The following is a 26,590-nucleotide window of genomic DNA, read 5'->3' as shown; positions in this document are numbered from 1 at the left end:
TTAACCAAATAACTACAAAGAGACACAAAATAATCACAATGGACAATGACTACAAAGACATGCTAAATTACCACAAAGAGATGCAAATCAACCGCAAAGAGACGGACAACAGCTACAAAGAGATGCCAATCAACCACAAGAAGATTCGAAACAACTACAAGGAGATGCACAACAGCTACAAAGAGATGCAAAGCAAACCCAAAGATACACAAAATGTCTACAACAGCATGCAAAACAACAGAAACAGGTATAAAACAGCCGCATACCTACAAAGATGCAAAACAACAAAATGGCCACAACAAAATGCAATCACAAAAAGAAGCAAAACGATCAAAAAAACTACAAAAGAGACAGAAGAATCACAAAACACAGCCAAAAAGATGACGAAGCATTCCAAAATGACTACAAAGATGCAAAACAACCACAAAGAGGAGCAAAACAACTACAATGAGAAGAGATGATAACAAAAGGTTACAAAGATAACAAAGTGTTACAAAATTATTACAAATGGTTACAAAAAAATGCGTAAAAACACAAGAGAATACAGGTACATCAGCCCCTAGAATAGAGAATGAATAATGACAATGACATTATTAGTTGTGAGGTCAATCAAAGAACTACAAAGATGTGCAAAACAACTACAAAAGATGATTTACTACGGTTTATAAAACCACCCCTGAGTAGGGATCCAGAAGTGCACCAGGATATTGAAACCAACAGATAGTCTTTCAAGATCATGGAGCAGTAATTAGTGCATGGAGATAATAATGTTCTACATAGTTACTTTTATCACTTGATCATTAGTCTCACATTTTTATTCATTATTAAGCGCTTGTTTGAAATTGTTCCAGGTAAAGTGTAATTTTCTCATCAGGATGTGCATTACAGGGGAAGTTCTTATCTAGGCCTACAATACACAAAAGGAAACCTGTACGAGAGAATAACTTGCCTCTAATTTCTCAAGCAGAGTTCATCAATCTTTACCCTCCATTATTACAATCTGCCACTGTTATAAAATATAATTTCTCATGTTCCAGCTGTGGCTTTCTAGGGTGTCAGCATTATTACTACACCTTAATATGGATGTGATGTAGGATGTTTAATGAGAAAATGTAAAAGACCTCAGTATAGGTTATAAGTAATTTACAGTTTCCATAGCTTTACTATTTATATCTCACTGTATTTGTTTAATATTACAAACATTGATTTCAGATGTTTCAACCTTCAATGGCATTTATGCTTGCAATCGCATCACAAATAAATCATAATCTGGACAATTTCTCCAGGATTATTGGTCAAAACTCGACTGTATTTCGAATGATTAGACTGCCACCTGGTGGCTCAAATGTACAATGTCACAATAAAAGCATTATATTTCCAGTTTAAAACAGGTGATAATCACACTTAGAACTCACCTGTTCTCCTCAACTTGCTGTTGATCTGCTCAACTTCCGGTTTGTATGTACTGTAAGGTTAGTTAAATAATGCTTGCCCAATTTTAACCGGAGTGTCCTGCTGCTTTCGCTATGGGCAATCCTGTCAGAAAGATGGTTGAGATGCTTGAAAGCCTGTCAAGCTAACCTTAGCTAAATGCTAGCCACCGCTAAAGAGCTACTCCACGTTAAATCATATTTTATTTTTTAAAACTTTATTAGAGCAACATGGTGCAATACAAGACAATACACCAACAACACGCCGTCTCTTTATAGCTTTTGTGTTGGTAGATTTCTTAATAGACTTAATATATTGTTTGGTTTACATTTTTTTTGACCGTCTGAGAAGTTGTTTTTGTTTAAATTCTGATATTATATACTTGACTTACCTAGAGACAGACGTAGCAACCATGGAATCTTTAATGCCTATTTCTGTTGTTTTATTGTTATTGTTTAAATATTTTTATCCTTAGATCAAGTCCATATAACTATGAATCCGTCTCAGTCCTTTGTTGTCCTGTGATGGTTTTAGTTTCTATATTGTTTATATAGAAATATATTCGTGGTGTTCTGCTGTAATTTGTCTTGAACATCTTTAAATGTTAATTTGTTTTATTTTGAATGTATACCTGAATGATTATCTAATATAATAATGTTCATTTTAATATTTTGCCTTCATATGAATTGCATGAGCATGATGTTCAAGCTGCTGGTTTACAGTGCTAACACCCCATTTTTATTACAATTTAACATCACTGTTTGAATAACATGACATACATACATATGTCGGCCATAAATTTGGAATAATTTTGTTTTCAGACAATCATCTGTTAATTGTTTCTTCATTTTCATTATGATCTGTTTGAAAGAGATTGATTAATAAAGTTTTGAGAAGATATAAACTTTATCTGTCAATAATAAATCCCATTGTCACAATCATTTCATGTAAAGAGGTAAAAAAAAAAAATATTGTATTCCAACTATAATTTTGAGGTTTTTCCTAAAAATTGACATTTCTTTACACATCCATAAATGACCGATTTCTGCTCCTGAAGTTTATGGGGGCCAGATTATTTTCAGGGGCCTCCATGGCAAAAAATGAGCTGCTGGGCCCCTTTATCCCGTGTTCCTCACATGCTGTGAACCGTGTAGAAAGTTTTTCTGTGTTGAGGAGCTTTTACTTTTACTTTTGGTACATTAAGTAGGCTGCATCTAAGTGATAATGTACTTTTACTTGACTTATATTTCAAATTCTGCACTTTTACTTATAATGGAGCACTTGTACGTTGTGTTATTTAACCTTTTAGTGTCTGAGTGCTTCCTCCACCACTAAACTGCATATATTATGTTACACATGTGCTAGAAACTGTACCAAATTACACATCTGCAAAGCTCAAACACTTCAAAGCTGCTAGCTTATGGCTACATTTGAATTGAAAATATCAGCATATGTGGGCTGGCAGTTAGGTGATAAATAAATATTTTGTATTCATTTTTTTAAAGGCCTATATTAATATATATCGTTTTATATTGAATAAAATATGCAGAGTTTTGTGCTTCATTAGAGTAAAAACCGATCCTCTCTTACATTATTTATAATGTAGTTTATTATTTCCACTTTAATATACTGTCTGTCAGTGGCCCCGGGGTGGAGGAGGGTTTAAACAGAGCAGATTGCCTAAACATCAGTAAACTGTGAGACATCTGAACGTCTCAACAGTAAAATACATAGTCTCACTCAATCTCACATTTTCCATGATGGAAGTCACTTTTCTCGCTGTAACTTTTCACTTTGGGTCTTTCATTCTTGACAGGATACAAAAAGTTCAGAGTTGAAGAGATCATTTTGGAGAAATCGTCGAGTGAAAGTTCAGAAAGATATTTTTCCGACCATCTGAGAAGTTGTTTTTGTTTAAATTCTGATCTTATATACTTGACTTACCTAGAGACAGACGTGGCAACCATGGAATCTTTAATGCCTATTTCTGTTGTTTTATTGTTATTGTTTAAATATTTTTATCCTGAGATCAAGTCCATATAATTATGAATCTGTCTCAGTCCTTTGTTGTCCTGTGATGGTTTTAGTTTCTATATTGTTAATATTTAAATATATTAGTGGTGTTCTGCTGTAATGTGTCTTGAAGAACTTTACATTTTAATTTATTATATTTTGAATGTGTATCTGAATGATTATCTAATATCATAATTTTCATTTTAATATTTTGCCTTCATATGAATTGCATGAGCATGATGTGCAAGCTGCTGGTTTACAGTGCAAACATCCTTTTTTATTAGTATTTAACATCACTGTTTTAAATAACATGACATACATACAGAAAATATATACATATGTCGGCCATAAAGTTGGAATAATTTTGTTTTCAGACAATCTTCTGTTAATAGTTTCTTCATTTTTATTATGATCTGTTTGGAAGAGAATGATTAATAAAGTTTTGAGAAGATATAAACTTTATCAGTCAATAATAAATAACATTGTCACAATTATTTCATTGAGAGGTAAAAGATATATTGTATTCCAACTTTATGAGTGACCATGTATATATAATTGCTGTCTCTTTGGTGCCATTTTCAACCAAAATGTTTAAGGTTTCCCCAAAATTTGAAATTTCTTTTCGAAAGCATAGATAAATGGATAAACTACACTATGACCGATGATAGACCTTTGTTTGACATACTATATACTATGATGTTTTTTCCCTGGTTTTGGACATATTGTGAAATGGTGTTATCAAGATTTATGATAGTTTTTTGTCATTGTATAATGTGCAATGAAATTCAGTTTGGTATTTTTTCTGTAAAAAGGCATAAAAAAAAAAAGACTCAAACATACAGACAATATATAGAACCAACAGACATTGAACACTCAGTTAAAACCAAGATATGGAAAAATAGCTGAATGGGGGGTGTCGAAATAGAAAAAAAAACAAATAGATAAATAAAAATAGATAAATAAATACTAGCAGCACAAAACAATTACAGTGCAATGCAGGAAGTGTCACAGTTTTTAGGGGCTGGGGTGTGTGGGTGCAGAAGGTGTGATGGGGGCCACAGCACTGGGGAAGAGAGTGTTCCTCAATCTGTTAGCCCAGGTCTTTATTGTTCTGAACCTCCGTCCTGAAGCCAGGGGAACAGTCTGTGACCCGGGTGGGCGGGATCTGTGACCGAGTCCAGGTCTGGGAGTGGTCGTCCCACAATCCTCTGTGCTGTTCTTAACACCTGGGCCAAGTCCTTCCTGTCTTGTTCTGTACACCTGGCAGAGGAGGCTTTCAATGGTGCTCCTGCAGGGTTGCCGCAGGGTTTTAAAAGGTATTAAATGAAATTAGGCAAAAATAAGACCATTAAAAAGTATCAAACGTCATCTGACGAGGTATTACATTTTCCGCCGCTAAGTGCCTGCAGCAGTACCATCCAAAAGAACGCAACGGGAACCACAGACAGCAAACCATGCACAGTAGTGATGGGAATTTGGTCTCTTTTTTATTGATTCGGATCATTTGGCTCAGATCACCAAGAAGAGCCGACTCTTTCGGCTCCCAAATAGCTCTTCATTTTACCACTTATACCTTTTATTATTCAGCCAAATTCAGCGCTGTTTTGACTTGTGATTTGTATTTGAACACATATATCACTTAAATTTCAATAAATTGTTGTAGCCAATTGCATTTACAGTTGTAAAATTCCTTGTTAACTCTCTTCCTGGCTTGAAGAACCACTCTGCTACACAAAGCAGATAGAAAATACCTATAAAAACCTAAGCATGGTTTTTATAGGTATTTATAGGCTAAGCAAGGAGAAGTGGTGTGTGCTTTCCCTACACATAACAATGAAATAAAAATTTGTCTTGGGTTAGAATAGCAAGTAATTGTGTATAGGTCAGTGCTGCTATAAAAGCAAAAGGTAACTGTAAGTAACTGCATTATGACACTTACTCAGAAAAGTAAAAAAAAAGTACAGTAATCAGTTACCATATAATTAGTGACCCCAACACTGAAGTTAAAAAGTTTGCCGCTAGTTGCAGATCAATGTCATGTTGGTATTTAAAAAATGTGTGAAGGTATTAAATTAAACTTAAGTATTTCTGAATATACCCTGCAACAGCAAAGTGTAATACTGCATATTTTATTGCTAAGGAAGAACTTCCTTTCACAAAACTCAAGGGGCGTATTGAACTCTTAAGGATGTAAAATGTAAAAAAAATGTTTGTGACCTTGAAATAAAATTAAATATTTGTAATTTTCTTAAAGTAATTGTTTATTCATTACCGAAGCATTTATTAGTAGGCCTTATATAGTTAAAATGGGGTAAATGTGAGTAATTGCGTTGCAGGACAATTTAAGATGTGCCCCTAAATGTTCTGCTTGTGCCCAGTTAGTTAGGAGCACCAGTGCTTCTAGTAAAATGAGTCAGTCCGGAGCCCTGTACCCTTTTGTCCCTTTTTCTTATCCATTGAAAAAAAAATGGGTTAGATTCCCTAATTTTTCTTCACTAGATATAATTTTGCAAATTCACTGAGACAAGAACATCTGCTAATTCAAATTCTCCTTAATCTTCTGCAGTACAAAAACAAACTGAATCACAGTGGAGGGGAAAATTATACATTTATTTCCAACCAAGATGACAAATAAGTTACATTAATATACACACATCAAGCTGTGCAACAGTAAGCAGCTTTTGGATTAAAGCTGCTCCCACAACACAACGAGACGAGTAGTTTAACAAGGACTCACTAAGGTTTTGAGATGTTTTAAAATGTATATTCAAGCAACTGAATATTGGCTTTTGTTTTGTACAACAATATTAGTTATCAGTCCATCCTTCTGTAACAATGTCAACACTGAACAATTATCTAACAACAGATAAAATGTGCATTCAGTTAGACTAAGACTGCAGCAACCGAAAGATCAAAGCAAAACAGGAGTTTTAACCAAATTAGTTCACATAAAAAGACTCAAGAATCAAGGCAAAGTGTAAGACTGGAAACATGTCATGATTTTACAAACAGTTTGGAGGCAAGTCTAAACCCTCTGCCCACAGCTGCATTACAAAGCTGAGCTGAGTAACTTGGATTTAAATAAATCGTATAGCTGAGAGTGTGGATAAGACGTTGAATAGTTGGCAAGAGACGACGGTGCTGCCATGTGTTTCACCTCTGGGTGTCACAAAAGAAACACTGCCCCTTCCTGGAATTCCTGCCAAAAACACTTTATATCTCTTCTGATATAAACTGAAGTTATTTTAATAAAACTATATTTGCTTGCAACAAATCGTGTGTTGCATCTCCAGTTGTGAGACCTATGAGTACGACTGCTGTAGTGTAAACAGGACAAGGATAGTTTGCCCTTCACATGCTTTCACTTTTTAAATACGGATTTTGTTTGAAACAGAAGGTGCGTGAAAAAGCCTCCAACAAAATAACAAAACAAAGATGTGGTGTTTTTAAACCAGTCAAGTGTCCCCAAAACCAATTAAAATCACAGAGCAAACCCTCTCATGCGTGTCTGCTCCACACATAATCTGTTTTCAAATGCACAAATCTGTCAAGTCAAACAGTAAATTCCTTTATCGTTCAGGTAATGCACGTTAAAAAGCAGAGCCAAGCCTCTGCCCTCCGTCTCTGCAAGACGGAGATACAAACCTGACTGCGACAACAGTTAGCTGACGGTCGCGTTTTCCCTTAAACAAACTGACATTGTAAGTCAAAAAAGCTAAGGAATGTTGTTAAATGATTTCTGGGCTTTAGCAAAGGTGCTCACACTTCAAGACGTTTATTTCCCAAACCGTTCTCTCGCAGTGAAATGAACAAACACAAAGTTTTAAAGACAGATGCAGGGGAATCAAGTCAAACTGTGCAACTCTTTTTGTCCTTTGTGAGTGGAGACCCAAACCTGCTTCTAAAATGTGTCTGTAGACTTCAGCTAACACTAAGATGTATGGTGGTCCTCTCTCTGCTCCCGACATCCAGCTGAGGTACCTGGGGTGTTCAGCAGGGCAGCTGTGTGTGAGGGTGTGTGTGGTGGGATGATGGTGTCACTGGGCTAGCTGAGGAGGTCAGGCTGCAGGTTGATCCTCTGCAGGACGTCCTCGGGCATGCACAGAACAGGATTCACCGGCTTGATCTGTTCGTCTCCGAGAAGGGAGAGACCTGCAACTCCGAACAGAGTGTGGAAAGGATCAACCTGCAGAGGAAGGAAGAGTGGGAGGCTTAGTGAGCATCAGAGGGATACAAGAAAAGAGTTGTCCTCCACTATAAACTGGGGTTGTAATGATGGGTTGGGTCGGTGTAAAAATATTCAAACCAGTTTGATATTAAGCCTTTAAAAACAATAAGACAGAGAGACAAAGGACAGACAGGCAGGAAAAAACAGGAAAAAAGATAATACATTTCTGCTTTGCTTCGCAGCATGCAGGAGTTTGTTGTGTTTGACAGCTCACCATGTCTCCCGGTCTGTCTGCAAAACCTCCGGTCTCCTCGTCTTGACAGGCCAGAATAAACGATCGCAGCTTGGCTTTGTCGATCCAGTGGATCCTGCCGATGATTTTCAGCGACGCCAGAACCCACCACGAGTAGCACACATCTGGAAGCTGAATGAGATGAAGAAAACCAGAGCTCAGTCAATGCTTCTGTTACATCTAATTCAAGTTTTAGCTTCAATACCTTTCACAGAATTTACAGATGTAGATATACCATTTTATTTTAATAAAATACTTCCTAATTAAGAAGTCCAAATTACGTTTTGGGAAGATATGTTGCAGTTTAAACTCTGACAGTGAATGAATAAAATGATTTAGTCGAGTAGCAGAATGACTGCAGGAATCCCTCTGTCCTGATTTGTCAAATGTTTAACAATGACAATGAGACATTTGATTTCCCAGAACATCATCCGGAGAGCACAAACCTTCTCCGGTCGTCCGTTGAGACCTCCGGACGGCAGCTGCCTCTCGCAGAGCCACCAGCCCAGCAGGTCAGCGTTCACCTGGTGCAGCTGGCCGGTGAGCGACAGGAAGCCAGAGCAGCAGTAAATCTGACAGACAGAGGGGGAACCAGAGAGATTATAAATAGGAAAGGATTTTAACACATCACTGCTCCAGAGGGGTGTGACTGTAATACCAGCCACCTTCCAGAGTGAGAACATTTTATCCTGCTAGTGACAAGGACTGATGATCTCCCACAATGCCAAACTACGCCCTCACATTTGTGATGTATAAATAATAACTCAGCTTTCTGGTAACCTTTAAAAGGAGACGAGAGAAAATGAAACTCCCACAGCGACTGCCTCCGACTATGTGACTACGTCGGTGGACTCACCTGACCAGCATGAGACTCTGAACCCGGTCTGCAGCCAAAACCTCCGTCAAAGTTCATACAGGACAAGACGAACTCAACAGCTTTGTCAACGTTTATCGTGTCCATCTTGCCCTTGGAAGGAGAAGACGAGAGAAAGTCACCTTCAGATGTATAAAGTGTTACAGTGTTGAGTAACGGTAAAAACTTGTGCATTATATACATACCAGTAATGCAAGTGTAGCAACAGCACAGAAGGAAAATCTTGTGTCTATTTCTCCTGTAAAGTAACAAAACATTATACTTTTTATTATATTTAAAGCAAACTGAATAAATGAGAACTACTATACTCTTAGTGGGATTTCAGCGACAAACCCAATATGGCAATAATTACTTAAGTTTATATATTTCTACAAATATATTTGAAAAGAAGTCAACAAAGTGTACAAAGTGTGGGCTGGCATTGCCCATTATTTTTTCTTCTGGACTAAATTCTTGTGTCTTTTTAATCAGTATTGTGCAAGTTTAAACTTCCCAAGAGTGAGAACTCAAAGTTCAGTTCACACAGTTTAAAATAAACCAGTTCCCATTCAGTTTCCGATTTAGAATTTGATTCTTTGTTAATGATCTCTTGTGATCACTGGCAGATCTTTCACAAGACTGGTCGGATGCTTCAACAAAGTGGGTTGTATCAAATTTGTTGCCGATGTGGAACTTTTAGACCTGTTTTCTCAAACCTGGCCGGCACAATTTGCCAAGATATGTGGCATTTTTTCCTTTAGAATCTTTGCCAATTTGTGAAAGAAACAACATCACATGAACTAGCTTCAGCAGCACTGCCAGTGTTGTGTCAAAGTCGGTTCCTCTGTCCATATGGGTTTCTCCTGTACCTACATCTGAATAAAACATTATCCCTAACCCTGACAATGGAGGGGGCGCTACGGGAAACACTATTGATGGGGGAACAGATTTCGACATAACACCGGCAAAACAGGTGCAGTAGAATACATACATTAATTGCAAACAGATACTTCAATTCACCAAACATAAGCGGGTTCAACAAAACATTTTCATTCACTTCTTTTATTTGAGAAGCATTTGCTCTTTGGCACAACAATCACATGTATATCTTGCTCACCCCATTTGTCTCCTGCAAATGAGCCGTCTTCCTGCTGCAGGCCTTTGACGTATTCCATCACTTTGTCCACATCAATCGCATCCACACTGTCATACAAGCACAGGATCTGCGAAAGAAATAATACATTAAGTACTTTAATATTAAAATTGCTAGGAAAGTAAAAGAGAATCTATTAACATATGTCTATATTTATTTGGCAACAGTTCCAACCTCTTTCACTATAAAAGCTGATGAAAAAACAAGAATAAAATCTGTCAAATTTCATGCTGTTTGTCTTGAGAGTCACCTGGACGGCGCTGAGGGTGTAGAGCAGGTGGGGGTCATGTCCAATGCTGGCGCTGATGCCTCCACACTCGTGCTGACAGGCTTTGATGAAGTCTATGATCTCCTGTCGATTCATCCGGGGCAGCTGCCCCATCAGGTCCATCACCGTCAGCCCCCAGTAGATGCCGCTCATCCTCAGGTACTCTGACAGCGTGTACTCCTGGACAAACACAAACGGGACATGAATGAAACCTGAAACAATTCAAAGAGGAACGGAACCCATTATATTCATTAAGGCGCTCTTCAAAGCCACCAGACTCCTTGGATAAAAACAGTCATTTTAGGAGTTGCTGGTCTACCACTGCCGTGATTAGTTAGTTTGTTTTTGTTACTGTGTGATTTTGGTGTCACTCAGATTCATCAAAGTCGCACAATAGCACAAACAAGCTGATCAAGGCAGCGGTAGACCAGCCATTCCTGTGTTCTGCAGGGTAAAATTGCCATTTTTGTTAAAGGGGGGGTTTGAGGTGTGCAGAAAACTAATGGAAATGTTTTACCACTCTATAATTGAATCTGTCCTGACCTTCGCCATCATCACCAGGTTGGGCGGCCTCACATTAGGTAAAAGGAAAGGTTATTGTTAAAGTTGCAGGTAAAATTGTTGGTGTCACATTCCCGATCTCTCTACAACCTTTTGTAGGAGGGTAAACTCTAAGGCTCAAGTCATTACACAGTGTGTCCTGACCATCCTCCCCATGCCTAGTTTGAGCTCCTACCCTCAGGCAGGAGATTTAGAATGCCAATGGCCAAATCGAACAGAATAAAAAACTCATTCATAACTCAAGCCATTACTTAACTTAATTTGTTAGGTAACATCCAATGTATACTAATGTAATGATGGTCCTTCCTTCAGTTGTGTCTCATGGTTTATTGTGTACTTGTCCTCTTCCAGTGTTGTCTTTGAATATATGTGATTGTTTTTTCTATGTCTTTATGCTTCTGTGTTTTTTTGTTTTTCACCTGCCTACAGAACAAATTTCCCTAAAGGGACAATAAAGTTGAAGTTGAAGTTGAGTCCTGTCGCTTTGAAGAAAGCATAAAAACTTTAGTGTCAGTGAAAATATTCTTAATATAGCCTACAATTAAAGTTATATTAATTGTTGTTGATTAGGACCTCATGCAACCCCACTTCAAGAAATCCAGGCACCAGGGCTTTGCTCCCATTTAGCCAGGAGACCAATATTGACATTGATATCCTGTGATGAAGTCCAGTAATAGAGCTGGCTCACAGTCTGTGTTCCAGTTCATCACAAAGATGCTTGATGGAGGTGAAGGCAGAGCTCTGTGTAAACTTCTTCCACAACAAAACTGTGAAAAAACATTTCGATGGACCTGGCTTTTCACGTTGAAGCAGAAAAGGACCATCCATCCAAAACAAACCATCAGATACGTCCAGGTCAGAACAAACACATCTAGAAAGTCCATAAGATTGCTTTTTACTCACATAGTCATCCTTTTTGGAGCCGTAGGCAGCGATGTAGTCTGCATGTTTGTCCAGCAGCAGTGTGCTAGGGGCGTCAGGCTTAATGATGACATCTTTCACTTGGGTACCCTGATATCAAAAACACATCGGAATACTTAAAACATGCCACCAATTCTGCCTGACCTTGTTTCAACATGAACATCATATAACACTTATCCTTTCTCTGTGAAACTGATACGGTGTAAACTAATTTTAAGTGGCTTCACGACTAAATATGACAATAGGAGTCGAGTTGTTGACAGCTACCAACTAGCTACATGCTAACAGTGATGCTAGCTTCAGTTTAGCCAATTTATTACTACAGTCAGCGGTTTCACAGGGTAGCTGTCAATGTGCCGCTAACGGTGGACGGAATAGTGACAAGTGGACATTTCCCTCCACTTCGTTTTAATGTTACATTAAACTAGGCTACGTGTAATGTTTAAACATGACACCGGTTACCATTCTGGAAATATTCGCATGATCAGGCTTCTTCTTCTTCTACTTCTTTTTACTCCCTTTTCTTCTTCTTCAGTTCAAGGAGGTTGGTTTTAGATGCTATACCGCCACCTGCTGCTTCGGAGAGTGTACCGTACACCAATAAACCAATAAAATCAAAGAAAGAAATCCTAATGGGGGAATAACTTGATTACAATTCGGATATACTTTATTTATCACTTCACTTCAGTATATGTGACTACTTTTACTGGCCCAGGTTTACTCTAATGTACATGAATTAATCAATCTCAGTGAACCGTTTTAAACAACTTAAAACTTTAATATATTAACATTTAATAGTGGCATTCATTTCTTCTCTTTTTTGTGAAAATTTGTTTTTTAAATGTTTTTTCATGTTCATGTTTGCTGCTAATTGTAGAGCACTTTGGGCTTTATTCTGTGCATAAAAGATGTTCTATAAATAAAGATCATTCATTCATTTAATGTCTTCTTCCTTGACTGCACTGCAAGGAATAATGCTGACCTTCAAAGTCCTTATCATAGAAATCCCATATGACTATGTGGTCCAGTAATAATAATTCACTAATAAATGGTTCTTCTTACTTTAAGATGAATACAGAAAATGAGCACCTTTAAAATTGTATTAATGTCCACACACAAAAACAATATAAAACCACAATCAGTTGTAGACTGAATAATTTATTAAACTGAGAATTTACAGACTTCAGGCCATTATGTCATGTGTGTTGGGAAAAAGTAATGCGCTTTACAGCAACAACAGAACCACCACCTGCTGTACATTCATATTACATCCATCCATATTTTCTACAGAGGTTCTCAATGATCATGTGAAAAGCTGATGCTTCTCAGTTGGATACCGAGTAGTGAGGTAGAAATAAAGAGCCAATTTCTAAATCAGAAAATTATTTTCAGACATGCATCTGTACAGTTATTAAACAAACTATTAGACACATTCCTTTGTTTATAACATATTCTGGTGAATGATGGATTTATACATAATCAAAATTTACTTGGTCCTATTGTGTGAAAATTAAAGTTGCATCCACAAAGTCTGAAGTTTATGGGTATTTTATTAATGGGTGCAGGTCAGCAGGGATAACAAAACACCAAGTATGTCGTGTGACATTTCAGACAATTTTGAGAAAAACAATCCTCATCATGTTTGATTTTACATGCTTTTACTGGAACCGCATAGAGAATAAAATCAAGTTCAAAATCAAGAATAAATCAAGACTGTATTAAAAGAGTTGCAACACACACAAACACAGTGTAAGGCATAGGGTCAGTCTGAACCTGCTCCTTCTCCCCAGAATGAGACAAACTAGCCTCACTAAATTAAATATATAGGACGGTGTGTGACTGAGCTATTCTTGTCAACTTATTAAGTCAAATATGTTCAGCTTTGTCATCCCGAGCTCAAAAACCGACACCAATGTTACATGAGATAGACAACTTTTCAGTTAATGTTTGTGCCTGGCTGCAAAGATTTACAATCTACAGACTGGAGTCTGACCACACATGGTCATGAATGTAGTTGTTCTCAGCTCATTTAGTCACAGAATAAGGCCACCACACTGCTGCATTTGGAAAACACTTATAAAAATAAATGGGACAGGTTTTATTGACAAGTTTTGATGTTCTGATTAGAAAGGTGGACTGCTGTCTACCAGTTGAGAGTCTGGATCAGTGTGATTAAAACAAGGCTTAAAAAAAAAGAAGTTAAAATAAAGCACTAGTGGACTCAGAGGGATTGAGGACAAGGGGGGCAATTGCCCTGGTGCCCTCATATTCAGGTTAAAAAAACTCAAAAGCGCCTCTTGGATGCCCCTGCACTAGATAAAACATAATTAAGTGCCCTCCACGTTCCCCCTTTAGTGGACAAAACGTGATAATATGCCCCACTGCATACAGCAGGTACCTCTTTTATTATTTTGCACCCCTGCCCCTCAAACATCCTGAGTCCGCCAGTGCAATGAAGTACAACTGAATGACATATCAGGTGTGTAGAGTTCATTTCTTGGATCTTCCCAGGTGTTCTCTGGCAATAATGAGTCGTTGGATTTGAGCTGTGCCCTCATAGATCTACAAAGGAAATAAAAAATAATAATCAAGAAAAAATTTACGCCGAATACCACTGTTCACAGCAACAAGGTGCACAGAATCATCACCCACCTGGTAGATCTTGGCGTCTCTCATCAGTTTTTCCACTGGGTATTCGCTGTTGAAGCCGTTGCCGCCAAATATCTGAACAGCGTCAGATGCCACCTGATTGGCGATGTCTCCAGCGAAGGCCTTGGCAATGGAGGCATAGTAGGTGTTTCTGCGGCCTTGGTCCACTTCCCAGGCGGACCGCTGGTAGGCCATCCTGGCCAGCTCCACCTTCATCGCCATCTCAGCCAGGAGGAAGGACACGGCCTGGTGCTGTGGAACAGGAGGAGACAGAGGGGTCCGTTGATCCTCACAGACATCATAGTACTTACAGAAATGACAGGTTAACTCAAATAAATATCAGCGTTTTCTGCTGATTAAAAAGAGAATATTCAAAACAAACCTCAGCAATAACTTTGCCAAAGGTTTTCCTCTCGAGTGCATAATTAGTAGCTTCATCAAGGGCCCTCTGTGCCAGGCCTGTTGCTCCTGCTGCCACCTGCAATCGCATTAATTACATTAATAAACAACCCAGACTCAAATCTTCAGAGGCAAATACAGTTAACATGGGTATGTCATTGCAGTGTTTTAAAGATAAAAATTGTGTGAAAGGGAATATCATATATTGGGAAATGTTGGTAGAAATGTCATTTTATTAGGTGATGCCATTGATGAGATGTAAAGCTGCACTTGTTAGTCTATGGATAGGATATTTACTGAAAAATACCTGGAGCGTATCAGTTAAAACTCAATCTCATAAAGCTTTTATGTCCACACAAGGCCAAAGTTTGCATTTTATGCACTGTTGACTAAAGTTCACTTTGCATAAATTGTGTTTTATAATAAGGGAGAAAGAGCTGCTGACTATGAAGACTCCCTAAAAGTCATGTAAGTATTGCCAAACTTTTTAAATGAACTCTGATAAAGACGAATCAATTCAGTGAGCTATCTTGGGAGTAAAACGACAGACAGAGTTAGAGTTAGAGTTACTTACTGGTGGTCTGGTGTTGTCAAAGGCACCCATGGCAATTTTGAAGCCAGCCCCCTCTGTGATCAGGACGTTCTCTTTTGGTATCCTCACATCCTCAAAGGTGATGCCTCTGGTGTCAGAGCACCTCTGGCCCATGTTCATCTCCTGCAAGCACAAAACAAATACAAGCACATGTTATATTGTGGTGCACATATCACCGTGTCAAATTATTGGATGGGTAGTTTATGTTTCTCTATCAATTATGATATAATTCTATATGATAATAATGTATACAACATTACATTAAAGTAGATTTTATAATGCACCTCACAGGGAGACAAATAATATTCCTCTGAATTCAAAGTCTCTAATTTGAGACATTCAGTAGGTGTTTGACAGGTGAATTCAGATTTCTTTGGTGGATTTTACGATTTTAAACTCCCATAGAACCAGCTCATGTGTTGGTGTGATGATCCCCTCCCCCTCTGGGTGTTGTGCCATTCTGGATTTCTCTTCCTGTGTAGGAGGAGCCACAGGACATGCCACTCCTCCAGTCTGCAGAGGAGGAGGAGGCTGGAGGAGCACACCTGACTCCACTCTCAATTACTGAGGTTATATAGAGGAGCTGAGGCCTCAGTTCTCTCTCTTCTCCTCCACAGCCACCACCTTGGTTTGTTTAGTTGGTCTGATTATGTTGGTTACTTTGGCTTATACACCTGCACTTCACCACATCGCATGCATGCACACACCTCACCACTGATATACTGACTCACATAATTAAGTTTCTTTATGTTGCTTTCGGTTAATTAAATAAACATTATTTTATTATAACTTGAATACATGTGTCGTCTCCTTGTTTTGTCATGATCTATGAGCCGGTTCATGACAAAATGGGGGCTCGTCCGCTCGTCCATTTAGGACTAATTTAGTGTTTTGTTTGGTCTAGTTTGCAGTGGTGGAATTTGATTGTGGACTTTCTTGGTAAGTAACCTTTCGGAAAGTTTGTTCCACCATTTTGGTTGTTAGATTACATTGTTTGTGGGAGACACACATGTATTGTTTTGGGAGAGAGAGCTTTTGTTTTGTGTCTTAGTTTGGTGCTCGGACACTGTGGCTCAGTGTACAAGCATTCACATGCAGGTTCTTTGTTAACTGCCATTGTTTGTCCCTGTTAGGATAAGAGCGGGTTCCCTTGGAATTCGTTTGGGGGTGTTAAAATAATTGATTATTTTCTATATTGGTAAATGGTTTTATGCTTTATTTCTGCTTCTGTGGTCTGTCTCTGTTCTCTGTGAGTGACGCAGGTCACTATCAAAGGTCAAACCTTGACTGTAATAAATATCTCTATGCATTTATATTAAGTCAGACAATATGATTTGATACATTGATTGTGTTTGTGTGTTAATATTGATGTAGAAAACTATGATTACTTTAATTACATATATTCCATTTGCTTAAACTGATTAAGATTCTATAAATCACAAAGAATGACATCCAGATATATTGGTGCACAGTTTTTGCTGTGTGTGTATGTGCATTTGTGAGTGTGTATGTGTGTCTGGAGAGGGGAGGCCACAGAAGGCCAAATGAAAATCCCGTGAGAATGTCTGTAAGTCATAACAAGGAAAAATGTTTGTGCTAACAAGTTTGTTAGCAGGCCACAAGGCTTTGTTATGGGAAGCAGTGATTGTATTGCCCAGGTGGCCTGATGTGTGACGGTATGAAAGAAGACTGGCGAATGAGCGGATCAAGAAGGCGGGACTTCCTTGAAGAAATCGATTGTTTTGTAAACAAATGTTAGTATTTTAATGGGTTCCAGGGAGGGAGTCGGGGTTCAGACTTCACGAACTGAAACACGTCTGTTTGTATTCAGAGACATGAGTTAATTTTGAACCCGGAGATCTCTGTAAAGTGCACATTTTTTGACGTATTGTAATAAAACTTTTGTTAAACTGAGAAACTTGGACGTCTCCAGCTCTTCATTTCCCCATCAAAGAATGCGCAGAAAAATGGTGAGGTTTTTTCTGTTGGTGACAGATTTTTTCTGTCGGTGACAGATTATCAATTTTCAAGGTTTCCTCATGCAATTTTTCTAACAGGGGGTTTATAGTGTGGGGGTGAAAGCGGTTTTCAGCAGTTGTCTCGGGAGCACATCCGGCGTTGCAGGAAGCTGCCATTGCTGGTGGCTGCATCGGGCTACCGGGCTGCAACAAAAATCTGGCTTTAGTGCATAATTACCCGCCGCAATTAGCCTCCTGAAGACTAGGGGGGGAGCTTAGTTTAGATTCTCGTTAGGCAGTTGGTGGGACGAACTCTGGTGGTCTGTTGAATGTGTATTGTGGACGGTTGGCGGCTGCTTATTAACTTGTAGCATCATAGGACTTGTTTGGGCGTAGTTTAAGAGATACATTGACTTGTAGTTTGTCTGGAGTGATTTTGTCAGGCTGATTTGTTTGTTTTGGTAGCCATGGAGTTTCTGAGTGCTGAAAGTAATTTGGGTCTAACGTTTGAACAGCAGAGAGAGTTATTGTTATTGCAACTGGATACTGAAAGGATTAAGTTGGAAACACGCAGGCTGAAACTAGAGAAGCGCTGGTTGAGCTTAAGTGCACCTGGTAGCTCAGTAAGTGGAGCTCAAGTGTTTCCTGGTCCACCTTTGTTTGAGGTTGCCACTAGTCTGCGTTTAGTGCCTCTGTTTTCTGCATTACCTGTGGAAGGGCTTGACATAATTCTTGGTAATGACCTGGCAGGAGGCAGAGTTTGGGCTGAGGCTCCACCCCTTAGTGAGGTCACCCAGGTTCCTGAACCTCTACCTGCTGTCTCACAGGCTGCGAGGACAGAGGCGGATCCTGAGGCTGAGCTGTTTCCAGTTTGTGCAGTAACTCGAGCAATGAGTCGGGTAAGAGACCAACCTGCTCAACGATCGAAGGCTGAGGGAAAAGTTGTTATCATACCTGAGCCTCTGAAGTCCATCCCTTACATTGATCTTGTTGAACAAGAAACTGATCCTTCAGTGAGTGCTTTGTTTGATCTGGTGTCTCCAGTGGTAGACATGGAAACTGCAGTTCAGGGGTACTTACAAAGTGGTGCGCTGGTGCGTAAATGTTCTGCACAGGGTGATTGTGTGGGAAAACCTGAAGTGCAGATTGTGGTGCCTGAGAAATTTGGAGAGTCTGTCATGAAAGCCTCCCATGATGATGTGGCTGGGCATGGGGCTGTTCATGGAACTTGCCATCGAGTCTTGCAGCATTTCTTTTGGCCCACATTGGAAGAGGATGTCGCTGTTTTCAGCAAAACTTGTCAGCGGCAGAATTTGCTTGACTTTGTGAATGTCTTCAGGCATAGACTGTATTTGGTGGGGCAAATGACAAAACAAAGGTTTTGCCATTTGAGGTGGCCATTGTTTCTGCTGTCTTGTCATTTGGGTTGATGCCTTTTTTATAGAGGGCAAGGAAAATATATGGCTGATGCCTTCTAGTGGCTTGCTAAGTCTGCATAGTTAATATTGCCTTATGTGTTTTCCCTTCATTCCATCATGTTCTCTCCTGCTCTCAAAGTGCTCCTAGGTCTCAAGGTTGCGGAGGGGGTAGGAAGAGTGTTTGCCAAACTGGTAAGATAAACAAACCTAAAATTGAAGGAGGCCTAATTGTTTTTTTCAGTCAGACTTGAGTGCCCAGAGAAGATGTATCTTAGGGGATGGGATTATTTAAGTGTTGAATGTATGTTGCGGAGTACCTGTTTGGTCTCCTTTCTTATGCGGGGGGGTGTGATGATCCCCTCCCCCTCTGGGTGTTGTGCCATTCTGGATTTCTCTTCCTGTGTAGGAGGAGCCACAGGACATGCCACTCCTCCAGTCTGCAGAGGAGGAGGAGGCTGGAGGAGCACACCTGACTCCACTCAATTACTGAGGTTATATAGAGGAGCTGAGGCCTCAGTTCTCTCTTCTCCTCCACAGCCACCACCTTGGTTTGTTTAGTTGGTCTGATTATGTTGGTTTTGTTTAGTTAGTTGGTTACTTTGGCTTATACACCTGCACTTCACCACATCGCATGCATGCACACACCTCACCACTGATATACTGACTCACATAATTAAGTTTCTTTATGTTGCTTTCGGTTAATTTAATAAACATTATTTTATTATAACTTGAATACATGTGTCGTCTCCTTGTTTTGTCATGATCTATGAGCCGGTTCATGACAGTTGGAGAAAACCTAACAATTCAGTCTCATCTTACCTTCCTTCCTACTTGAATTCCTGGAGTGTCAGCATCCACAATGAAGCCAGTAAAAGCCTTGCTGGTTGGACATTTAGGATCTGGGTTAGTGCGGGCCAGGAGGAAGTACCTAGGAATAAGAATAAGATGTATAAAAGTTTGTATGACATTCAGAGCAACATCTTAATGTAAACCTCTCTTCAAGAAGGTTGTAAAGTTCAGTTTTGGTTGAAACTGTTGCTAGAGGTGTTGATTCAACTTAATGACTATGAGTGTATATTCTGTACAAGAAGAGCAATGGTATTGAGTACACACCAGTTAGCTTTCCCACCATTGGTGATCCACATCTTCTGCCCATTAACAACATACTCATCCCCGACCTTCTCAGCTCGAGTCTTGAGGCCGGCCACATCAGAGCCCGCCCCAGGCTCCGTCACACAGTACGCCTGCCCAAAACACACCACACAGTCAATTAACAGTCAGCCAGTGCCGAACTTTTTGTCACTGTTGATTCTTTTTGCTGCTGTCACATTGTAGTAAAGTCGTACTATGATATGTCTGGGCATGTGTCCCACCCGTTACAAGGCATTCATTGCTGTTAATTCTTCAAAGAGTGTTACATTTTAGAAGCTGCAAACCCTCAGTATAAAGAAGCATATGTTGAATATTCTCAAGTACAAGTGCATCCTTCAGTCAATTGACTTGCAAAAGAATATCCTTCTATAATGAAATACTTACACACATAAGCGGCTCCTCGCTCATCCTTCCAAGGTATTTACTCTTCTGAGCCTCATTACCAGCAATAATGACAGGCATTTGCTGTGTGGGAGAAACAGATGTAACTTCATTATAACTGAGCTACAACCACTGGTATAATTCAGTGTTACGACTGATGCATATCATGGAAATCTTGATTGTACAAATGATATCCATAAACCTCAATGCTCTATGAGAAGCTTCCTTTATTCAAGAGTCAGCAGGAGAAAAAAAAGCTAAACTTACTCAAGCAATATCAAACAATGCAGAGAGTTTTTAAATTTTCACTGCTGACATATCTAACAAGTGGAGGCAGAGGACTAAGTAGTGGATAAAAATGGGTGTTGTTAGAATTTTATTAATACTTCTTCTCTTATTTAGCCTGGCTAACACCAGACTAATCACAAATGAGATTAGTCTGGAAACCAGCCATTCATTTCTCCATAGAGGAGGCGTGGTTTACGATCCTCCGGAGCCGTTTATTGGGCGCTTAGAATGTCTATCAAAAGCGTCTGTAGGTAACTCTTAGCCAATCGTATCAGTTATACCAGATGACGTACGTAGAGCGACAGAAATTGATGTTTGTTGTGTGTGTGTCTGTGAGAGTGTTGCTGCTGCTTTGCTTCTCCAGTTCTCGCTTTCTGCAAGATTATTTATTTTCACGCCTTATTACCCCTCATGTCATTCAGCCACACACATCCACTGATTTTATGGTCAATAGATGAGCTGCTGCGGGTCTCTCGGCGGCTCCGCTGTCCCCCGGCTCGTAGTATGTCAGTATCGGGGCTAGTTGGTAGATTAGGCTTTTGCCAAATCCTGTCGGAAGCAAGGCTAAAACATCCTTTCTTGTGGTGAAACATGAGTGTAAAGCCAAACGTTGTTCTTCTTTTAAAATAAATTTTGGCTCTTAACTATTTAAAATGCCGTCTACAGCTAAAGAGAGTTTTGCGTCTGCTGCAGCCATGTTGAATCCGTAAGAAAACTACAAAACTACAAGCTTCCGTTTGCCGAGTAGTACGCATCATCGTCTTACCGTCCCTCCCCGTTCTGTGATTGGATCCCTAAAACAGGGCTAAGAAACAGCTGTAGTTTCCAGACTGCCTGGAGGTTCCAAATGAAATTTGAGCATGCAAGGCAGTATGGGTATACCCAGGCTATCTCTTATTAGTAATCCTTATCGATCTGGTACGTTAGCATGTACACTTATCTGTACTTGTTCACTACTTTGCAAAAAAAGTCCTTATTTGTCTTTTTTTAATGTGACAAATACTTTGTCTAGAATCTAAAATCTTGATAAAATAAGAAATATTCCAGACAACACTGAAGTCTGAAAAGTATGTAAAACATAGAAACATCCTGTCCTCGGTCATCCTCCCTCTTTCTGCTCATGTGGACTGGGGACCGATGTCTCCCAAGTCTACAAGAATTTTGCCTAATTATCAATCAGCTTATGTTTAAGATAGCCCGTTACCATTTTCTCTAAGCCAAAGGAGTCAGTGTGGCTAATCCATACCTGTGATGGACAGGAGATTGTAGGTGAAGCAGTAAGGAATACTGTTGTTCTGCAAGTTTGCTTGTAGAAATTGTGTTTGGATACATTACTCTTACTGACTTTTTACTTGTGAATGTTTTAATGCACTTACAGTCACAAGGTCAGTTGTCAGCAACTTGAGTAAAACATTACATAGTAACAATAATATCCTTGCTAGTGGTTGACACCTTAAAAGATTGTAATTTGGCAACAACTTACTCCCAGAGAGTTTGCTTCGATAGCGGTCTGTACTCCTGTGCAGCCATAAGCCAACTCTTCTGTGATGAGGCAGCTGTCAAAGATCGACAAGCCCATTCCACCTGAATACAAAGACACAGGCATTACAGGGTTTCTCACTGTTTTCAGAGCAAAGTCCACCAACTTGTCTGAAATAAACCATCTCCACTGACATAACAAACTTGAGCAGGGATGCTATTTCACGCAGCAAATTCAACATATATTCATTTTTATCCATCCTACCACGAAGGGCGCACCAAGGATAATGATATGCAAAAGTTTAAAATATGGCAGCTAATTTTGAAATAGTCAATCAGCTAGAAAGTAACATACCATATTCCTGTGGAATGTGACTGTTCATCAGACCAAGCTCCCATGCTTTCTTGATGACGGGGAAAGGATACTACAAAATGACAAGGACATTTAAAGAGTTATTCAAACCTAAAAAGAAAATGTGATTCACATTATAACAGCACAGAGACAGACGGAGAGGTAAGGGGAAAAAGTAAACTCTTGAAATAAATAAAATATGAGATAAACACACAAAACCTACACACAATATATATAGCTAAAGGGGTCTTGGTAGAACTGATCACCTCAGGGCAGTGTGTGACTAAGTAAACACAGAGATGTTGCCATTTCTTGCCAAACTTGTTTTTTCAAGACTTTTAGGGATGTGCACACAGCGTCAATCACAGATGTGCACACAGCGTCAATCACAGACAGAAAATGCGAAGCACAGTAACATTTTGAAGCTGCATTCACTATCATAAATTATTACTATTATTAATGATTACTATCAAGTCAAGCCATATTTAATCCTGCAGCTACAGTACCAGTCAAACGTTTGGACATACAGAAAATATAAGAAAAATAAAGAAAAACATTTAATGAGAATTCATTAAATGTTTTTCTTTATTTTTCTTATATTTTCTGCATTGTAGATTGATATTAAATACATCAACACTATGAAGCAACACATGGAATAATGTAGTGAACAAAAAAGAGTTGAACAAACCAGAATGTTTTATATTTTAGATTCTTCACCTTTTGCTTTGATTGTCTCAAATACATTAAAAAGGCAAGAAATCCCACAAATGAATGCTTGACAAGGCGCACCTGTTAATAAAAACCATTCCAGGTGAGCACCTCATGAATCTGACTGAGAGAATAACAGAAGTGTGCAAAGCTGTCATCAACATGTCAACATATTCTGCTTTGTTTAACACTTTTTTGCTTCATAATTCCATGTGTTCTTTCATAGTTTTTATATCTTCAGTATTAATTTACAATGTTGAAAATAATAAAAAGAAAAGAAAAAAACATGATGAATGAGGACTGGTACTGGTACTAATCTTTGTGGTTTACTCACTTCTCCACTCTTGTCATAAACAGGTGCAGCAGGGAGGATCTCTTCACGAGCAAACCTTCTCGCCAGCTGTTGGAACTCCTTCTGCTGATCTGTCAGCTCTGTGTTCCAAGGCAGAAGAAGAAGAGCAATGATAAGCTGGCCTTTGACAGTTTTCTTTGTTTCGCTGATATTGGTCTGGTTAATAAATTAATTTAAGTTGACTGCTCTGTAAAAAAATAGGAAAACTGCTTTCTGACAATGACTAATTAATAAATAAATGTACATTAATTGCCCATTCATAGCCAGCTCTGTACATTGCTATGGTTGTAGCCAACTGTTTGCAAGGCTGGGGTAGAGCTACATACCCAAAAAGCCCACATCTCTGATCGGAAAAACTTTGATATCGACAGTTTTTTGGATAGTGCAAATTTCGCAACAACAAGCTTTTAAAGAAACGGCTGAAGGAAAGAAAGAGGAAGGCTGTAATCGCATGGTCAAACTTTTGTGCATGCAATGTAGTCCATCGTAATATTTCTGAATCATGTCATCATTGATCTAAACCTTTGTATGGAATCAACTCTATTCCAGTGGAAGACTTCTACTGTTTGCAAGCAAAACAGTTAGCAAAATTTTGTGAAACTGTTTTGCTTTAAATTGTTTGTATATTGTATAGTGTAATGTTTTTAATATTCTCTGACCCAGGGATTGCTGTGTTTGCTGAGTTTGAAGCCCTAAAAGAATCAATTCTTAATGGACACAAATACAAAGAAAGCCCCAAGGCTTCATCTGCCCATCGCTAGTTTAAATGTGAATAAAACCTTTATGTAGACATTTTTAAATCCCACTCACCAAAGGAGAAGCCAGAGGATGACGCGCTGTGAGAAGCTGTAGCACTGGCCGCAGAAGCACTGGAACTCTGCAGCCGAATCCCAGTCCGCACACTGGCTTTAAGAACCTGAAAACCAAGAAAATCCGCGTTACACAGCAAAGTTAACGCTAACACTAAACAAGACACGTCGACATACTTTCATTTTTGAGATAATGAGCTACCAAACCATACGCTAGACCTGGTTTGTGCCTTTCATGTATTACCATATAATACCATTGCATTTAAGTCGGTTTCCCCCCTATGGCGTTTGAAAAGCAAAAGTCACTTAAATTAAACATTTAGTTCTCCAGTGATGGCATTACCAGGTTAAAAAAGAATACCTGCTTCACAATAGACAGATCTACCCACTTATCAAGCTGCAACTGTATTTCGTGGAGTAACATTTGCATAGACAAATATAACTGATAAGCCTTTATGAATTGGGTTTTAAGTTTAAAAATGCTAATTTGAGAGGGGGAAAAAAATCCAGGCGTGGCCTTGATTCATGTTCTTTTGGATTTAATACACGTTTTCCCCTTTACCTCTACTCATTTCAAAACAGATGTGGTATATTTTTGTATTTCCATGCAAATGTTTCTATTCTCTTTCTGTTTGTTTTGCATAAAACTACACAGCTTTCTGATTCAGCTGTATGATAGCCATTTGTTATAACAGTTATTTTTATTTTCTGTATTTATGTTCCTGACGTTTACAGAACTTTACTTACATTGTTATTCCTCTTAAGTCAATTATATGCAGCAAACAGCAAGTCAAATTCCTTGTAGGTGAAAACCTAGTTGACAATAACCCTTATTCTGATAATAGTAGTGCACTGTAGTCTTCTGTTGCACTTGTCTTTGCATTTTTGTTATCTCCTACTATTTATATTGTTATGCGCCAAAACATCAGAGCATAATTCTTGAATGTGCATTCCGTAGGTTTTGTTACCTCAAACGACCTTCTTCGATTTTCAGAGATATCCTAGTTTTACAGAAAAAAATGCTGAGCTATATGCCTAAATGAAATGGTTTAACTGCATTTTTCTATTCTGTATTTACGTTGTTGACTTTTACACAACTTCGCCTTCATTGTTATTTTCCTCGTAATCTTGACAATAACTATCTGACAATAACACTGTACTGTATTCTTCTATAGTACTTGCCTTTATATTTTTGTGTTATCTCTTACTAAAAATATTATTATGCAACAAAAACATCAGATCAAGTGTACAGAATGTATGGAATGTGACAACCTATTTGTCGAATGAGATTCTTATTTAGTTTAGCTAACCTTCGTTACCTTAAACGACCTTCTTTGCTTTTTTAAAGACAGCCTAACTTAACAGATCGAGAAATGCTTAGCTTTATGATTCAAACACAACACTTAAAAGACGTTAAAAGACACAAACGTCAATGTTGAGTGAAATAAATATCGTGTAAACACGTCTTTAAATGTTTCATAACACTTGACGCTGCTAGCTAACGGAAACCAGTCACATAAGTTAGCTAGCAAAGCTAAGTTAACGCAGAAAAATAAAAATGTAGGTCAAGAGGACAAGAGACTGCGTCGAGTCATATATAAATGACCTACCCTGTATAAATATGCTGTTGAATCAAGGCTAATTTAAAGACATTTACCTTGTTGAGCAGCATCATTGTGTAGCTCCAGGGATATGTCACACTAACACACTGGTAGACAACCTTTGTGCCAGATATTAATATGCAACTTCTCAGCCAATCACAGCAGCGGGCTTGATCACATGTCATCTATTGGCAACCCAAGATGACTTTTAGCCCAGATCGCTACCCAACCATCTCACCTTTTATAAATAAATAACAATTAAAATCACAACGTTTACTGTCCATGGGGGTTTAACTTATGAAGGAAGAAAAAATGACACACGTAGAAAGAAAGAAATGAATAAATAAATAAACGAAATCAATGAAAACATGTAGAAAAAAAAAAAAAAAAAAAAAAAAAAAAAAAAATATATATATATATATATATATATATATATATATATATATATATATATCACTGGCGTAGCCAGAAAAAAGACACTGGGTGTGCACCAGCAATACTGGGTGTGCCAAATTTATTACACCTTCACAAACATTCAAAAGAATGTGTCTCTGGAATACAACATTATTAACACAACAACAACAACATATCCACACATTCAGTAATAGTCAACAGTTAGTTCACAGCAGGTCTAAACATTCACTTGTGACGTGCTCTCAAATAAATCGATAATGCCTATACACCAGAAGACTTTGAAAAGATTTGGAAAAGACTCCTGGAAGACTATCAGCTCACACCTGCTCACATCTAGAGACAAGTGTTTAGAGTTTTTAGTCACAGTCTAGTCTCACA

The 26,590-nt window shown here is 38.6% G+C and overlaps 3 protein-coding genes across 3 annotated transcripts in view; all 3 read right to left on the bottom strand.

Annotated features, from left to right (window-relative positions):
* The window catches only part of st6galnac3 (ST6 (alpha-N-acetyl-neuraminyl-2,3-beta-galactosyl-1,3)-N-acetylgalactosaminide alpha-2,6-sialyltransferase 3), a 101,127-nt gene extending 97,726 nt beyond the window's left edge, over positions 1-3,401 (bottom strand). The window contains exon 1 of the mRNA XM_059344611.1: positions 3,182-3,401. The gene's annotated coding sequence lies outside the window, so the exon portion shown is untranslated. The remainder of the gene's footprint in view (positions 1-3,181) is intronic.
* Positions 3,402-6,208: 2,807 nt separating this feature from the next.
* rabggtb (Rab geranylgeranyltransferase subunit beta) lies at positions 6,209-12,175 on the bottom strand. Its single transcript, XM_059345365.1, has 9 exons — positions 12,123-12,175; positions 11,643-11,750; positions 10,161-10,358; positions 9,875-9,980; positions 8,964-9,016; positions 8,761-8,871; positions 8,351-8,476; positions 7,887-8,036; positions 6,209-7,630 (listed from the first exon to the last, which is right to left on the bottom strand). The coding sequence occupies exons 1-9, from the start codon at positions 12,123-12,125 to the stop codon at positions 7,490-7,492; spliced, it is 996 nt and encodes a 331-aa protein (XP_059201348.1). The 5' UTR covers positions 12,126-12,175; the 3' UTR covers positions 6,209-7,489.
* Positions 12,176-12,746: 571 nt separating this feature from the next.
* acadm (acyl-CoA dehydrogenase medium chain) lies at positions 12,747-25,931 on the bottom strand. The gene is made up of 12 exons (XM_059344821.1): positions 25,855-25,931; positions 24,199-24,304; positions 23,371-23,468; positions 22,332-22,401; positions 21,981-22,081; positions 20,213-20,293; positions 19,790-19,920; positions 19,496-19,604; positions 15,283-15,423; positions 14,692-14,787; positions 14,313-14,561; positions 12,747-14,222 (listed from the first exon to the last, which is right to left on the bottom strand). The coding sequence occupies exons 1-12, from the start codon at positions 25,870-25,872 to the stop codon at positions 14,151-14,153; spliced, it is 1,272 nt and encodes a 423-aa protein (XP_059200804.1). The 5' UTR covers positions 25,873-25,931; the 3' UTR covers positions 12,747-14,150.
* Between the last annotated feature and the right edge of the window lie 659 nt (positions 25,932-26,590).

The sequence above is a fragment of the Centropristis striata genome, chromosome 11 (genome assembly GCF_030273125.1).
Source record: "Centropristis striata isolate RG_2023a ecotype Rhode Island chromosome 11, C.striata_1.0, whole genome shotgun sequence".
NCBI lineage: Eukaryota > Metazoa > Chordata > Actinopteri > Perciformes > Serranidae > Centropristis > Centropristis striata.
Note: the sequence above shows the minus strand (reverse complement) of the source record. Positions and strands in the feature narration are given on the sequence as shown.

Coding starts and splice junctions, on each gene's coding strand:
- rabggtb (XM_059345365.1), bottom strand. Junction 10,359..11,642: donor GCTCCAAAAAGGATGACTAT/GTGAGTAAAAAG, acceptor GTGTTTGTCCAG/GAGTACACGCTGTCAGAGTA. Junction 8,477..8,760: donor CAGAGTCTCATGCTGGTCAG/GTGAGTCCACCG, acceptor TCTGTCTGTCAG/ATTTACTGCTGCTCTGGCTT.
- acadm (XM_059344821.1), bottom strand. Junction 23,469..24,198: donor ATCCTCTGGCTTCTCCTTTG/GTGAGTGGGATT, acceptor CTTGGAACACAG/AGCTGACAGATCAGCAGAAG. Junction 14,788..15,282: donor TTGACAACACCAGACCACCA/GTAAGTAACTCT, acceptor ATGCGATTGCAG/GTGGCAGCAGGAGCAACAGG.